This window comes from Antedon bifida, chromosome 7, assembly GCF_963402885.1.
Source record: "Antedon bifida chromosome 7, ecAntBifi1.1, whole genome shotgun sequence".
NCBI lineage: Eukaryota > Metazoa > Echinodermata > Crinoidea > Comatulida > Antedonidae > Antedon > Antedon bifida.
Genome location: NC_136232.1, coordinates 2,008,241 through 2,024,662, shown reverse-complemented (window position 1 = coordinate 2,024,662; position 16,422 = coordinate 2,008,241). Strand labels below are relative to the sequence as shown.

The 16,422-nt window shown below is 32.4% G+C and overlaps 3 protein-coding genes across 8 annotated transcripts in view; 2 read left to right on the top strand and 1 right to left on the bottom strand.

The window, feature by feature from the left end:
- LOC144848870 (cytoskeleton-associated protein 5-like) overlaps positions 1-4,196 on the bottom strand; it is a 41,734-nt gene extending 37,538 nt beyond the window's left edge. For 5 of the 6 annotated variants that reach the window (XM_078705812.1, XM_078705814.1, XM_078705815.1 and 2 more), the window contains exon 1: positions 4,086-4,196. The gene's annotated coding sequence lies outside the window, so the exon portion shown is untranslated. The remainder of the gene's footprint in view (positions 1-4,085) is intronic. The other variant, XM_078705816.1, reaches the window with a different exon arrangement.
- Positions 4,197-5,672: 1,476 nt separating this feature from the next.
- On the top strand, positions 5,673-9,203 carry LOC144849252 (pyridoxal kinase-like). The gene is made up of 7 exons (XM_078706325.1): positions 5,673-5,851; positions 6,251-6,410; positions 6,673-6,877; positions 7,268-7,416; positions 7,727-7,848; positions 8,383-8,449; positions 8,764-9,203. The coding sequence occupies exons 1-7, from the start codon at positions 5,762-5,764 to the stop codon at positions 8,886-8,888; spliced, it is 918 nt and encodes a 305-aa protein (XP_078562451.1). The 5' UTR covers positions 5,673-5,761; the 3' UTR covers positions 8,889-9,203.
- Positions 9,204-12,279: 3,076 nt separating this feature from the next.
- On the top strand, positions 12,280-15,459 carry LOC144848338 (pyridoxal kinase-like). Its single transcript, XM_078705057.1, has 7 exons — positions 12,280-12,378; positions 12,723-12,828; positions 13,254-13,458; positions 13,785-13,936; positions 14,120-14,241; positions 14,897-14,963; positions 15,048-15,459. The coding sequence occupies exons 1-7, from the start codon at positions 12,280-12,282 to the stop codon at positions 15,170-15,172; spliced, it is 876 nt and encodes a 291-aa protein (XP_078561183.1). The 3' UTR covers positions 15,173-15,459.
- The last annotated feature ends 963 nt before the right edge of the window (positions 15,460-16,422 follow it).

Below are 16,422 nucleotides of genomic sequence, written 5' to 3'. Positions count from 1 at the left end.
GGATAATACTCACAATATCTTCATATCAATAAAATATATATTATCGCATTTTTTTCACACAGTAATTGTTATTCAAATTATTTACAGCAAGAGACATTGGTATAAAATGATATAAAATTAAAATGAACATGGTTTTTAATTATTATTTTTTTACCAATCATCGATGCTTATAATTTGAAGACAATAAATACTTCATAATTTACATCATCACCGACCTTCAAAATTGTTCAAATTCCAATAGTTATTAAAATTAATTTTTAAGAGGCACAATTATTACGGCCACACCCTTTATTTTTTAAGGTAATTAGTACTAGTAAAGCAACTCATTAATTAATTAGCTGACACTGACTTCAATTGATATCAAGGCAATGGAAGTGAACATGACCTTGCCCTGGGCCTCGACTGTGTCCTAGGCAGTTTCACGCAAGAGTTGTCAGTGAAAGCTGTTGTACAAAACAATTTACAGCATAATGAAGCAAACAGTCTTGTTTACGTAATTTGGCTTGCTTGTTAAAAAAAATACATTCAACTCTCTCAATACCAGACTCACTGAAAACCAGAAACTCTCCAAACCCCAGACTTTTCTTAAAAGGTCCAAAATGTTCCAAATTCATTTTTATCATTAAAAACACATTCTGAATACCAGACCAAAAAAATGGACATATTAGGCCTGCCCAAGGGTGTCCAGTATTGGGAGAGTTAACTGTATGATTGTAATATACAGTAATAGACCTACTAAAAATTAATTCATTAAGAAATGATAAAGATTAGGAAATCTGTGAGAATTAGAAATAGCCACCCCAATGTTTTATAAAATTTAAATTAAGGCCCCAATGCCCCAACAAAAAATAGATAAAGATATTGGGTCTATTATACACCAGTGAACAAAATAATTAAGAATAATTTTGTAAAAAATATAATATTTAAAAAAAAAAAAATAAAAAATTACAATTATAAGATAATTACAGTATTGTGGGTTGGTTAGGTCAACAACACCATGTACACTTACTGACTACAACATTATTTCTGAAGATAGTATACGACTCGACAAGTAAAACAAAAGTAAAACATAATAAATCATTCTAACTATTCTGTGTATAATGTTTATACCATACCATAGCTGTGTACATGAATTAATAATCCTTTAAAATTTGATAATTAATTCACTACTAGAGTACTAGTACTACTGTACAGTGTAATCTTTATTCAGAATTTAATTACAAACCAACACTGGTATGATAAGTACAGTACAGTCATAACTTAATCATCAACTAATCAATGAAATTTATTGTGCCAAAACCAACATCCTTCACAAAATGAACAGTTTCTGTAACATTAATAATACAATTTACTTAGTATTACCATGGAGGAAATATATATTTCCCCCATGGTATTACCCATAGAAAACCAATAATGATGAAAACATGCACATGGCAGGGATGTGACCACCACAGAAGCAGTGGTTAAATTTTTTTCCTAGTAATTGTGCCTTTTTTCATTCTATTTATATATATTTTTTTGTAACACTAACAGGGAGTTTCTACTAGGTATAAAAGCTATTCTTTCAAAATTTCCCCCATCCATTCTTTTTGTTTGTTTTTGTACTATTATGTTTATGATTGTGTATGATGAATTGAATTGTAATAAATAAAGAGAATGGTTGCAACATAGAGTAGAGTTCTGGAATCTCCTAAATAATGTAGACATTTTGTGCTTGGCCTTTTTTCCAAAATTCTTGATACAGGTAGAGTTTAAATAGAAAATGATCAAGATTTTCATTGAAACATTAGCAACCAATTCTATATTATATGAAAAAAAACCCCCATGTGATCGTTGGTGCGTCAAATGGAAGCCGATGTACAACAATGGGATAGTTATACACAAAACCATGCACATGGCAACAACTAACCATGCTAAACAAACAAATGTATTTTATTTAGTTATTGACTGTAACATGTTCCAAGCAGTTACAATTATCTCAATCAAGATGCAAGATCTATTTATTTATTATAGATAACCACTATCTTCATAGATTATATCACATAGTTTAGTTTATTCTAATTTAATCTATGACAATTTGTATATTATACTGTATACAACATAGTGTACACTTGCCAACTTTTTCAGCGGTCAATACGCGAGACATTGTATATAGCACCCTATATGTTGTTATAACCCAAAATAATCGCGAAATACGCCCTCTATATTTACAGCTTTCCTGTACATACATACATACACAGTACATCAATACAACCATAAAATTCAAATAAATATAGGCTAATTATGCTCAAATTAATTAAATAACGTGTAGTCCTCCTAGGCCTATTTTCCCTCTAAAATAGGCAATTTAATCTCAAAATAATCTTTTTTCTGAATATTTTTATGAATGCGTGAGAAATAGCCACGTATGCGTGAGGCATAACAAATCGGCCGTCATGCACGAGACTCATGCATGATGTGTGAGAGTTAGCAGGTATAAAGTGTATAGAATGTACAACATACAATGTATAGTCTGGATCAACAGTCACAACAATCTTATCCTGTAAATAAATCAGTTTAAATTGGCAGTTCATGTAGAATCGCATGCACTGATGAGTCATCAACAACACAATGAAGCTGTGCAGTAGCAATGCTAATAATCATATTGCTACGATGTCACACTCTAATCATCAAATATTGTAATTAAAACAGCGTTTTCATTCAGACAAAATGCTCAACAGTGTACATTCCTAATGGGAGCATAAGGAGCGTCAACACTTCTAAATTAAAATACTCATGGCAGTAGTATTAATAGAATATTTTAGTTCTCTTGACGTTGGTAACAAAAAAACATGGAAGGAACCTGTGGTCATACTCACTATATTTGGCCTTTTTTATAACATCCAAGGAGAAAAGGAAGGGGGGGAGGGGAGAATTTGGGCTAGAAATTACAACTAAGATGGGTGAGGAAGGGGGAGGAAAGGGGGTGGTGTCACTGTGGTGCTTGACCTACATCTTGGAAAGAACAGAGCTTAAATCATACATACCAATAATGCATGACATGAAATACCTTTTTTGTTCATAGGCAAATTTTCATTTATGAATTTTCATGCACAATTTCAAATTCAAAAAAAATCCTTGTGCTATTTCAAAACGTGCAGAGGGTCCACATATAGTACATGCCAACATCTGAAGTTTAAAAAACGGGAGGTGGTGTTTTTTTTTAGGTCAACAGCACCCTCTATCTGTTATCGAGCGAAAAGTAGTACAGTGTGTGACATCGCAAGTGGTATCGCGTGGTGATTATGTGAGGGGAATCCCCCTTTCCATTGAGAACAACATTTTAAAATGACGAACGTAGATGGTCGTACAATGGCTTAAATATCGTAACTTTGCTTGTGTGTAAGTCTTTTTGTTATATTTTAATGCAGAAAACATAAAAAAAAAAAAAACACATAAAAATTTGGTTATCTTTGTAATCCGGGAAAAAATTTAGAAAACCGGGTGCACGCCCACAAAATTAGGTCGGGAGACGAGTCTAAATTGGAGTTTTGCCATGTATGGGTCCAAAACACACATACTGTATTATACTGTTAGGCCCCATATTTTACCACACAGCAATCAATGTCTAGCTTTACATCATAACACACTAGAGCCTACCTACTACTAGGCCTAGGTAGGGCAGGGGCCAGGCTAGACATAATTCAATCAAGAAGAAATTTTTTACCATTCAAAAAAAAAGTGTAAACAAATCAACTTTAAGTTCAAATAAATTTTGCTGATTAATTGATAGTCCTAGTCAATCAATCTGTGATGAGCAGAAATATCACAATCAATAGGCCATAAACATGGGCCCTACGCCTCTGTGCTATTTTGTTCTTAGTCGTCTTCTAGGCCTCACTCTAGGCTAAACTACTCCTCTTAGTATACGACACTACAAGGTCTACCTGGCGCTCAGAGTAGGCCGGGTAGAAAAAAAAAATATTTTCATCAGACCTAGCGGCTACACTAGCCTACTAATTACAGAATAAAACTTAAGTTATATTTGATGAAAACTACACATATTAATAGATTGAATTACTACAAATGTCACATCAAAAACTTACAGTATTCTACCAGTTTTAAGCAGTAAAATTTCAAACAAATATTTCGGTTATTTATCGTTAACTCTGTGTTTGTTTGACGATGATAAGTTGGCACACTTCACTGGATCCGCTATATTTTTCATGGTTCAAAATCTGACATTTAGTCACGTGACATAAAGCAATGATTTTGATTGGTTGCTTAAGCCATCCACTCATTACAACCAGCGATTAAAACTTTTAAAGGGTAACTCCGGGTTTAATTTAACATTGTAAAACATTTTTCGCACCGCGCCTTTAGGCAGTTATATTCAAGAGGACAGAAGCATTAGGAAACTGTATCACGCGGAAGCTTTAGTTTACTAAGGCTGAAAAAATGAGAATAATTATGTAAACTCGGACTGGACATGCGCAAACCCCAAAGTACGTCTCGGGGGAGAGTCTATGAGATGTATGCAGACAGTAGTCTGTAAGACCTGTTCAATAAACATTATTTTTGTTTTGGCTGTCAACAAAGTAGGCCGGATAATTAACATAAATTTATCACTGAATAATGGTCAAAACATGTTTGGCAAATGGTGTGTATAGATGAAGAATTGTTTGATTAGTGAGTACGTTTGTTGTCGGAGGCTGGAAAATTAGAAATGTTGTTGAATTTACTGGAATGTTGGGGTACGGTGGGTATGTGGGTACGGTCAATCACGACCTTAGGGAGCGACCCTACCACAGAATATGTTACTCTTGTTCTGTACAGTAGGCCACGGACTTTGTTCTGAAATAAAAGGTGATTATTTGATTGATTGAATAATATTAATTACAAAAAAAACCTGTATCAACTACAGAAGGAAACTGAATCCAACCATAATAATATACATCCTCAAAACATTTATGTATTTAATATATACCATATAGGCCCAATTTTACAATTAATCAGAGAATTTCAGAATATGTTACGTTACACAAACTGTTTAATACTGATTGTAATAATTTACATAAATCATTATTCCTTAAATTATTAAATACCGGTAGAATATCAATTTAAAAAAGGCATCATTTAATGAAGAAAGAACAATAATTGAAACGGTTACGTCAAAAAGTCGAGTGGCGCTTTTGTAAGAAAATGTCTTGTTTCAGACATTACGGTAGTAGCGCACATCTGACAATGACATAAATGATAAATCGGGTAGTAATACTAATTACTATGCGATATTTTTAATTCTTTGTAGATTGTTCTATTTACTATTCCAATTATATTTCCTCCCCATTTGATCTTTTAATTTCTTCTTCTACGGACTATTATGGCTCTTATTTAGTTTCGTAGATGTTTATGTTACTTTATCCGTCAATTTTATATGTATTTGTTCTGTGTTTTCCTTTGTCAATATAATTTTTTATTTATAGATATTTATCTATAGATACATTTTACTCTACTTGTTATTGACATTTCATTATATGATATAATTGAGTGGTATATGATATTTTGTTTTTTAATTAATTGATAAAATCCATTTCTCCCACCCCCGACTAAATTTACGTAATACTATTATTATTGACCTTTTGATCAATATCGCCCTCTGGCGCATGGCCTGGTGGTGGTCCTCTGAACTCTGGTGGTGGTTTGGTGTCGCATGTGTGAGAGAATTCTGTTTTAAAGTTTTTATTTGATTTCTTTGTCTTTCCTAAATATTTAATAAACCAAAATGTCAATATATGATCGCCGTGTTTTGTCAATTCAAAGTCATGTTGTGTCCGGATATGTTGGAAATAAGGCAGCCGTTTTCCCAATGCAGGTGAGAATTGCATATATATTCGGTCTCTCTAGGCCTGGCCTAGCTAGACTAGCACCAACATTCGAGTGCAAGCAGGGGAAGGATTTAAAATTCTCCCGCCAGACGAGTTAATGAGCCACTCCCCCTTTGCGAATAGATTTGATTTGGAGGCTTAGCCTAACTTCGTTTTATACATATATAGAACAGAAATAGATAAGGTAGGCCTAGCTTAGAGATTAATAATTATTATGAATAACATCGTTGTTTTCTTTTAATAATGTTTATTGTTAAACTAAACTTGTGAAAATTAGATTATCTCATTTTCAATTCAAGAAGTTCTAGCCTAGGCCTAGCCTAGGCCTAGGCCTATAAATAAATAAATGACTTAAATTTGAAACTGTTTTTTCTTCATTGAAACAGGTTCTTGGATATGAAGTAGATTTTATCAACTCAGTACAACTATGTACCCACACACAATATAAGGTTTTCAAAGGGCAGGTTTTAAATGCTGATGAACTAAAATGTCTATATGATGGTATCAAGGAAAATGACATAAATAGATATTCTCATGTTTTAACTGGTAAGGATGTGAACATAAAATAAAACATTTGAAATACGTATAAACACATACAAAATACAATGTGCATATTCTTTGTACTAGTTAAATTATGTTTTATAATTATTTTATTATTAATAAATCTGACTTTAAAAAAGTAATAATATTTATAATAATAATAATATTTATTCGGTCATCAATGTAAAAATAACAAGGAATGAGAATAGGCTCATTAATTTAATTAAGACAAAGGGTATTATGGATAACATAACATATTACTTTACAGGCTATGTAGGCTCAACGTCTTTCCTTCGTGAGGTTATACGAGTGGTGAAAGATGCACAACAGGCCAACCCAAATATGGTGTATGTGTGCGATCCAGTTATGGGCGATAATGGTAGATTCTATGTTCCAGAAGAACTGATGCCAATTTATCGTGATGAACTTTTACCTCTGGCTGATATAGTTACACCAAACCAGTTTGAGGCTGAGTAAGTGACAGGGGAAATGTTCAGTTTATATTATGATTTCTATTGGATTGTAACTGTTTATAATAACTACTGTGGAGTAGCTTTGAGTCAGGGTGTTGAGTAATTGGTCAGAAGTTTGCCCTATTACCATATGTAATGAATTGAGAATACTTCTTGGGTGGGGCTCGAACCATGCTATGCCATCAGCACAAACTTGGTTTTCTAGTGGTTTGAACGTCATGGTTACCATGTGTGCTTGTACTGTACATCAGGGTGATGGGTTCGAATCCAGACTCATTCAAACTACCATAGCTTCTCCGCTGCTTATAAATCTTCATGAGATTTATAGTGTGTGTTTCTCCATTCATCTAATTCTAATTCTAATCATGTGATATTTTTGGTTGACTTTAGACTTTTAAGTGGAATAAAAATAACCAATGAAGAAGAAGCACTGAAAGCTATGCAAATTCTACATGATAAAGGAGTAAAGACCGTTGTACTTAGTAGCATTGAAACCGGGAAAGAAAATACACTAACACTAATTGGAACACAGATTAAAGGTAAGTGCAGTATAACCTGCCCTTTGAGACACCCCTATACAGGAGAACCCCTATTAAAGGGTCACCAGTTAAGATTAAATACTTGAGCACTGTCAAATTAATTTGACAAAAAAAGTGTGAAGTGTCCAAATATGATAGTGATATGCTCAAATATGTTAGTGATATGACATCATCATGTCCATATATGGGCACATCACATTTTTTTGTCACATCACATTGTTTTGTCACATGAAGTTTGATAGTGTAGACAGAGCTTTACCTAATGCATACTAGTTGCCCATTTAATTTTGACTTGTGTTTTTTCTTACAGATGGGAAAAAGACTGGTTGTAAAGTTGAGTATCCAAAGTTAAACATGAGATTTACAGGAACTGGTGATGTCTTCTCTGCTCTTCTACTCGTATGGACACACAGACATCCAGACAATCTTCAGGTTCGTGGAATGGTTTTCTCTCTTTTTTTTTGATTGAAAAATAATTAAAATGATGTAATACATTGATCAAGCATAATGCATAATTTATAAATAAAAAAAAAACCTTTTAGCTTAAGCTTAAGTAAATAAAATAAAACTATGTTGTCAAATATAGAAGGATTTGTTTGCCCTACAGGATATTTTGTGATATCCATTATATCAGCAGGACATAATATTAATATTGACTTGAAAAATATAATAAAACAAGGTAAATCTAAAGCTCGGTCTACACTATCAAAACTAGTTTAACAAAAAAAAGTTTGATGCGCCCAATTACTGTATGGTAGTGATATACCGAAATGTGGTAGTAATATGACATCATCATGTTCATGTATATGGGCACATTGGCCGTAGTATTAAATATATATTTCCCCTCGTTCTAGGGAAAGTTCCTTAATAGGATTGTCCACTGAATGGAGGTGTCCTAAATGAGGTGTTTTACTGTATATAGTATTTACAAATGTGACATGTTCATAATTTTGTATTTTTATTCAGCTTGCGTGTGAACAGGTGTTATCAACAATGCAAGGGATTTTGCAAAGAACTTACAAGCAGGCCCATTGTAAGTGAAATTTTGAAGCAATTTTTAAATATACAACAGTCAACCCTGTCAAACTAGATTATAAGAAAGCTGAAAAATATTCAAACTTTTAAAAAAACTACATTACTTTTATATTCATCCTTTATAGACAGGTTGTCTATGATGTCATCAGATACAATGATGACATCAGTTACAATGATGACATCATCTTGACAAGCGGAAGCTGGTCTTTAGATATAATTCAGATGTTATTTAATGTTTTCAACATACAAATGATAAAAAAACAATAATTGTATTATATAATGGTAAAATTAAACTTTTTTTTAATTTTACAGTGTTAGCTGGCGCTGGAGGAACTCCCTCGCCTGCTGAGTCTGAGCTTCGTCTTATCGATAGCAAAGTTGATATTGAAACGCCACCAGAGCCAACAAACATTAAAGGGGTTGCGTTATCCTTTTGACAATAATGTTTTTCCATATAGCTTTAAATATTACCCTAGTCTCTCTACTGTAAGAATATTATTTTCCTGATAAAATATATAAAATATTTATATTACTGCAATTGATGGTGTTAAAGGTGTACTAATTAGGTTCGGGTTATTTTTAATTGGAGAGCTGTTGCTTGGTGGTGCTTGTCTTCCATTACCAAGGTCATTGGTTCATATCCTACAACATTCCAAAATATAGTATTCATATTGTTCTTTTTTTTAGTCCTCTCTCATTGCAAACTATTTATATATACAAATGAAATAAAGTGTTACTAATTAATACCTTGACATTTATGTTAAGTTTGATAAATCCTGCAAATAAATTGTCCTATTTGTGTTATTTTTATTTAAATTTGCATCCTGCGAACGATGTCTCAATTTGTAGAATAAAGATCTTTCATAATCTAAGACAATTTTTCATATTTAATATAAATTATTTTTATGCTAATTTGAACTGATAATGGATTAGACATGTCGTTTATGATGACATTTTAATAATAGGAAAGTTACTTTTAATTTCGTTTAGGATAATAATTGAATTACTACAATTTTGTATTAAATATCAATTAAGAACACAGTTACATTTTCTATAGAATAGAATGTATACAAAGGTTTACTGTGATCTGTATTAAATTGTAGGGCATATTAAAACTGTTATAAATTAAGATAGCAATAAGTATATTACAGATAATGAAGGATCTAGCTTTAATAGTAGAGAAGAAAATAAAATGAAGGGGAGAAGGCTGGTTTCCATCTCTTCTCGAGCAAAATAATACCCCGGGATTTTCCCACAAGTGGGTAAATGTCGCAGAAGGGCCTTGCTATGCCGTATATATACGATATATTTTATATACAGTTTTATTGTGGCAGCAGAAACGGGTATAATATACCATATAAATGAACTATTGGAGGAAAATATCCCAGGAAACCAGCATAACAAAAATAAACATTTCTCACAAAAACAATATGTTACTAGGTTCAAGAATGTATTTCGACTTTATATTGGCAAAAAGATAAATATTTTGGCACACATGGCGTTTCATCGTAGTATAGATACTTCTGTATAAATGCACAAATACATAAACTAAAGATGCCTACTATACTGTATGTAATGCTTACACCAAAGTACCTCATAAACGTACTGTATACTGAGGTGCTCATAAATGTTTTGCGTAGCTTACCTTATGCTTCAACACGAGATATTGACACACATAGTAAATATATTTAACGGTAATATTTACTGTTAATTTTGTTTTAAGTTCGAAATCAGACGATCTAAGCGTATTTTCGTCATTGCTTGCCCGATTTGATTGGCCAGTATTTTTGCACATTTACATTTTTGTTATTACAGTACTGTATAGTACGGTTATAGTACAATATGTGGTGTTTCTATATATAATTGACGTAATTTACGTTAATGTACTGCTGTAGTGCTATGTACGGTATTTGACGTAATTTACGTAATTCACTTGCACTGCTTTATCATTCCAAAAACGAATAAAACTCCCAGATATAAAACACATATACCGTCGTTAATATTTTGTATTTGCTATGTTTACTATAAAGATGTATTGTCCCCAAAAATATGAAATTGAAGATTAATAAAATTAGACTTTAAATAGGCAATTAAATATATTCACTTTCGTAGAAAAAGACGAACATAAAGTAAACGATTACATTTAGAAAAAAAGACTTTAAATTTGCCTGTAAATACTTTTTTTTCGATTTAATTTTTTTGTCAAAGTAAATAAGTATTATGTGACATTAAAATGGCATATTAAAAAAAAAACCAAAAATTAAATATTTTGGGAGAATAGGCCTATATTTTTAAGAATTGAAATATTGTAATTTGAATTTTATTGGTATTGGGATCACAACGATTTATTTTTATTTTATTCAAAACCAACAGCGATAAATACCGCCACTAACAGGTTTGAAACAAAAAGTCAAAAACGGTTAACAATAAAATACAGATATAAATATATATAAACATAGATCAGCATGCCATAAACAATTTCAATTTAAAATGTATATTTACTTTTGCTAATAATGTTTCAATCCCCTTTACTGCGAATACTAAAAGACACAAGGAGATGTACATAGGTAACTGAACACTTATATATTGTTTGAAGGTTCGCATGGCGAAATCGAATGTTGATATAAAGTTTGCGGCACACCACGTGTATTAGTTCTGAAAAGAACTGTTGAGTTTCTCGACGTTTCGATCAATATACTTTGATCGTCCTCAGGAGTGAGAATGCAGAAAGTCCAGGAAACTTGGAATATAAGTGGGAAGGGTTTCAATCCCTCCCACTGTCGTGAACCCCGACGAAATTAAATTGGCACCTTCAAAAAATAAATTTTCTTTTAAACTTAAACAAATTCTACTCCATAAATAACTAATAATAATAAAACAACATGTTTATTCTAGTTTTTCTGTGCTTCCATAGTATTTTATTATTATTAACTTGTCGTTGTCTTGTTTTGTTTCTTGTTTTGTTTCTGTTTGTTTAAACTCCAATATGATTACAACTTTTTAACTGGCTACCCGTCACAAGTTTTTTTGGAGGGAAACCTCCAAATGTTATTACTTTCTGGGTTTTGCCTCTTAATTATTTATATTTAAAATGTTATTTTGTTTACTTTGAAATGATAAGAAATAAATGTTATTATGAATGAATGAACTTGCCATTGTTTCTGGCTTTCACACCAGTCCCACCCTTCCCACTTATATTCCAAGTTTCCTGGACTTTCTGCATTCTCACTCCTGAGGACGATCAAAGTATATTGATCGAAACGTCGAGAAACTCAACAGTTCTTTTCAGAACTAATACACGTGGTGTACCGCAAACTTTATATCAACATGAACACTTATAATTATATTACCGTTAAATATAATTTTAGTTGGTATTTTAAAGGGTAGGTCCGGGTATAAAGTTTCTATTGTTTATTACAAAATATAAACCTTTGCAACAGCACTGATATTAACCCACTTATTTTTCATCAGCAAAACACAAGAACAGATTTATTCGAGGTAGGCGTTTATTGTTTTGGAGTGTAAAGGCAAATTTACACAGACGAGCGGTAACGATAAGCAGAAAACCGCGTAGCTTGTCCCACGTAGAATCGGTATCTATACTGAGCGCGGATAACATATATGTATATATATATATATATATTACCGTTACCGCTCGTCTGTGTAAACTGGTCTTTATACGGTCAATTGAATGGTTTTGTTAATCGGTTGGTTGGAGTCTGACAATGGGTAATTCATATTATTCCTTCTCCTTTTTCATTTTTTAATTAATACAGATTATATACAGATCGTAAACGTCATCGATTCTAGCCGAGTTAAATAAAAGAAATGTCAGCAGGCCTACATCATCAACCCCGTGTTTTGTCAATACACATTCATGTTGTGTCCGGATATATTGGAAACAAGGCAGCCGTGTTTCCAATGCAGGTAAATAAGTACATTTAATTTAGGTAAAATAGGCAGACAAATGGTGCAGGTGCGATTTTACCATTGTGGTCGCCCATTCGTTCATTGTGCGCATCATATGATGTATGACGTACCTCAAAAGACACTGTTAGAACTGTAATAAATCCAATTCCCTACTACCGAAGGAATGCATTCGTTTAATGTAAGACTCATCAGAATATAGCCTTGTCTGGAGTCTAGGAATAAGACGACTGATACTGTATATGGTTAGAGAACAATGTAGGCCTATATTTTTTTTATTATTCAAACAGCTTCTTGGATTTGATGTTGATATTATCAATTCAATTTAACGATGCAACCCAAAGCATTATAAAGTTTGCAACGGCCAGGTTTTAAATGGTGACGATCTAAAATGTCTATATGATGGTATCAAGGAAAATGGCATAAATAGATATTCTCACGTTTTAACTGGTAAGGAAGCCTACAGTAGTTGAATAGCCTCATACATAAACTAGGTTTTAGCTTCTTATGTCCTATAAGAAATATCCTAACCTCAGAAATACTGAGCCTTGTTTATTTCTTTTAAAAGATCTCATGCCTAAATCCTTCATTATACTCTCTAAACATTATGTATCCCCAAAGAAGATCACTCAAGCCCTGGTTTAAGAATGTTAGAATTTTTCAGATAAGTTTTGCGCGCATGTGTATAATAATTATCAAGTTGTTTCATTAATAAGCTGGCATATTGCTTTAAGGAATTATAATTGAGGTTAAAAATTAAAAATGATGATGATGATTGCTTTAGGAATTATTAATCTTGCTTTTAGTAAAATCATGGAATCAAATTGTCTAAGCAAAATAGATCTGGATAATAATAAAAGTTTATTACATTACAGTCTGTGTAAATTCGGTATCTTTCCTTTGTGAGGTTATACGTTTGGTGAAAGATATACAAGAGGCTAACCCCAAAGTGGTATATCTGTGTGATCCACTCTTAGGAGATCATGGTATCTTCTATGTTTTAGAAGAACTGATACCAATTTATCGTGATGAAGTTATCCCTCTGGCAGATATTGTTACACCAAACCAGTTTGAGGCTGAGTAAGTTTAAAGTGACAAGAGGGAGCATTCGGGATTTAAAATCTATTTACAAACGAGCGTTGTTGAATACCGTATGTTAACAATTATAAAACCAATAGACATAATTTACCATTTACACCAAATTTGTCATCTTTCACTTATGTCTGGATAGATATCTTGATATATATTTTTTGATAATGTAACCACAAGTAACTTGCATGATAGTTGGAACTGTAGTTTGTGATTTCCATGCCCAAGGTCGTGGGTGCAAATCTATATGAAAAACAATTGACATGAGCCTAGGCGTTTTAGTTCTCTTTCTAGATAATATGTTTGGTTGACTTTAGACTTTTAACTGGAATAAAAATTACCAATGAAGAAGAAGCACTGAAAGCTATGCAATTTCTACATGATAAAGGAGTAAAGACCGTGGTACTCACCAGTTATGAAACTGAAGACAAGCAAGATACACTAACACTAATTGCCACACAGATCAAAGGTAACACGCCTTTTCTTAATTAATTCATAGGGTGTTAAGAAATAAATGTGAAAAACTATATTACAAACATTTGTTTCAGTTGAGGTTTCACCAAGGAGAGCGGAGAGTGGTGAAGAATGGCAATGGGGTTTGATAAACTGTCTTGACAAAGAAAGACACATTTTAATGTTCTTTTTCCTACAGACGGGAAGAAAACTGGTTTTAAATTTGAGTATCCAAAGTTAAACATGAGATTTAAAGGAACTGGTGATGTCTTCTCTGCTCTTCTACTCGTATGGACACACAGACATCCAGACAATCTGCGGGTTGGTTTAACTTTACATACAGTACATGCTCTGACTTATATTAAATATTTATTATAATTTATTTGTTTGTTTCTTAATTGCACCTATAATAATTCTTCTTTATATATTTTCTCTTTGTAAATTGTTTTTTTTTTCATTGTTTATTTTAAAATGATGAAGATATTTGTTTGTTTTTCCCCGAATTTTTTCAAACCATTCTATTCGTGATCTTATTTCTCTTTCTTCACAAGTGTATATCATCTAGCTCTTTTGATTGGTTGATTAATTTATAGACCTACAGCTATTTTGATTTTAGTTGATTAACTTATTTTCAGTTTCCTTGTAATAATTCAGATTTAAACCTTTAACTTCGTTAGTCAATTTTTCTTTTTACAATCTGTTTCCCTTTTATTTTTTTATGGAATAAATACATATGTTTTACAGTTCTTTTATTTTCCTCAAATCAAATAAACATTTATTCCTTTCAATTTCTTTCAATCAAACATTTTTTAATGAAATTATATAAAATACAAAATGAAAGAAGAAAACTCATAAACTAAAATCAGTGGAAAATTCCATTGGAGTAAAAAAAAGTAAATCTTAACTTAAATTATGTTTATCAGTAGTAGTTATTTTATTCTTGATTTGCTATTTATAATATTGTATTTATTTTCAGCTTGCATGTGAAAAGGTATTATCAACAATGCAAGGGATTTTGCAAAGAACTTACAGTCAGGCGCAGTGTAAGTGAAATTTAGAAGCTAAATTAGATTTTAAAGGATTTTTCGACAGTTTTTCTTAATGTTATTTCTTTTTTCATCTTACAGTGTCAGCTGGTGCTGGAGGAACGCCGCCACCTGCTGAATGCGAACTTCGAATTGTTGGTAGCAAAGTTGATATTGAAAACCCACCAGAGCCAACAAACATTAAAGGGGCTGTGTTATCATTTTAGAAATGCTTTAAACAAACCAGTTTCTGTATTGTAAGAATACTCATTTTCTGATTCCTGAAAATATATTCAGCTCAAAAGTATACACATGACACGCCATTTGTGCCAAAGTTTTATCAGAGAATAATTATTACAATGTCCAGTCTACCTCTTTACAAAATATTTATAGACAAATTAACAATTTTATACTGTAATAATTATAAAAAGGCAAAGCGTTTTATTAACTGTTAATAACTTGTACCAGCTTAAATTAAAATGTTATCAAGAAAAAAAAATTCTCCAACTATGTCAAGTAGCAAAAACTATTAAAGTAATAAACGTACTATGTTTATCTAGAATATTATACTACAGTACTCTATCTGACTTTGATACCAGAGTAGCCTAACTCATAAATATATATTTAAATAATAATTTAAAACAAAATATTACTATTAGATGGTTTTACTAAGATACGGTAAACTTTAGTGTTGTAGTACTAAAAAACCGTCAGCTAAACCTCTCATTGGTCAACTACGAAGTCCACGTATTCGTTCAAACATCATTTTTTCTTCTTCTTCTCCGATTATGTCATTCTCATTGTCTTGAGAAACAGAACGATCTCCTTTCGAAAAGTAATATTTCAATCTCCTATTCAATTCTCCATTTTCGCGTGTTTGGTCTACTTTTCGCAAAAAGAGCAAAGTTTCATTTTCTTGAACTTTCTTTTTCTCTTGTCCTAAATCGTTTAATTGCACAAAAAATGACTGTGATTGTGACTCGTCAACTACTAACGATGGAAGACGATACGCCTTCCATGGGTCATTCATTTTTTCTCTCGACTGCCTGTTCCAATCGCTTGACGTTTGTACGGCTGATGCAAATTGTGACTGCCCTAAAACCCCAGCAAACGGTTGCATCTTAGACGGAGCGCTTGGCGGACGATAACCCATTACAGTCCTTCGCCTCATATTTGCGACATCAGACATGATGGCGCTTCTACTTCGACGTCGCGTAAATCGACCAGAAAATTCTGTTGTTTGTTCTACAGTAATTTCCTCGGGTTTAACCATCCGCATATCTGTCTGGAATGCTAGCGCCTTAAGGGATGTCATACCGTTATCATGAGTCGGGAATGAAGGCATTGGTACCGGTGCTAGTTGATTGTAAGATTCTGCTGAAGATGATAATAAATTGGACTTTAAAGAAATCGAGTCTGCTTCGTTTTTACAAACACTTTGACGTTTACCAGAAAATGCACTTCTGAATGTGTTCAA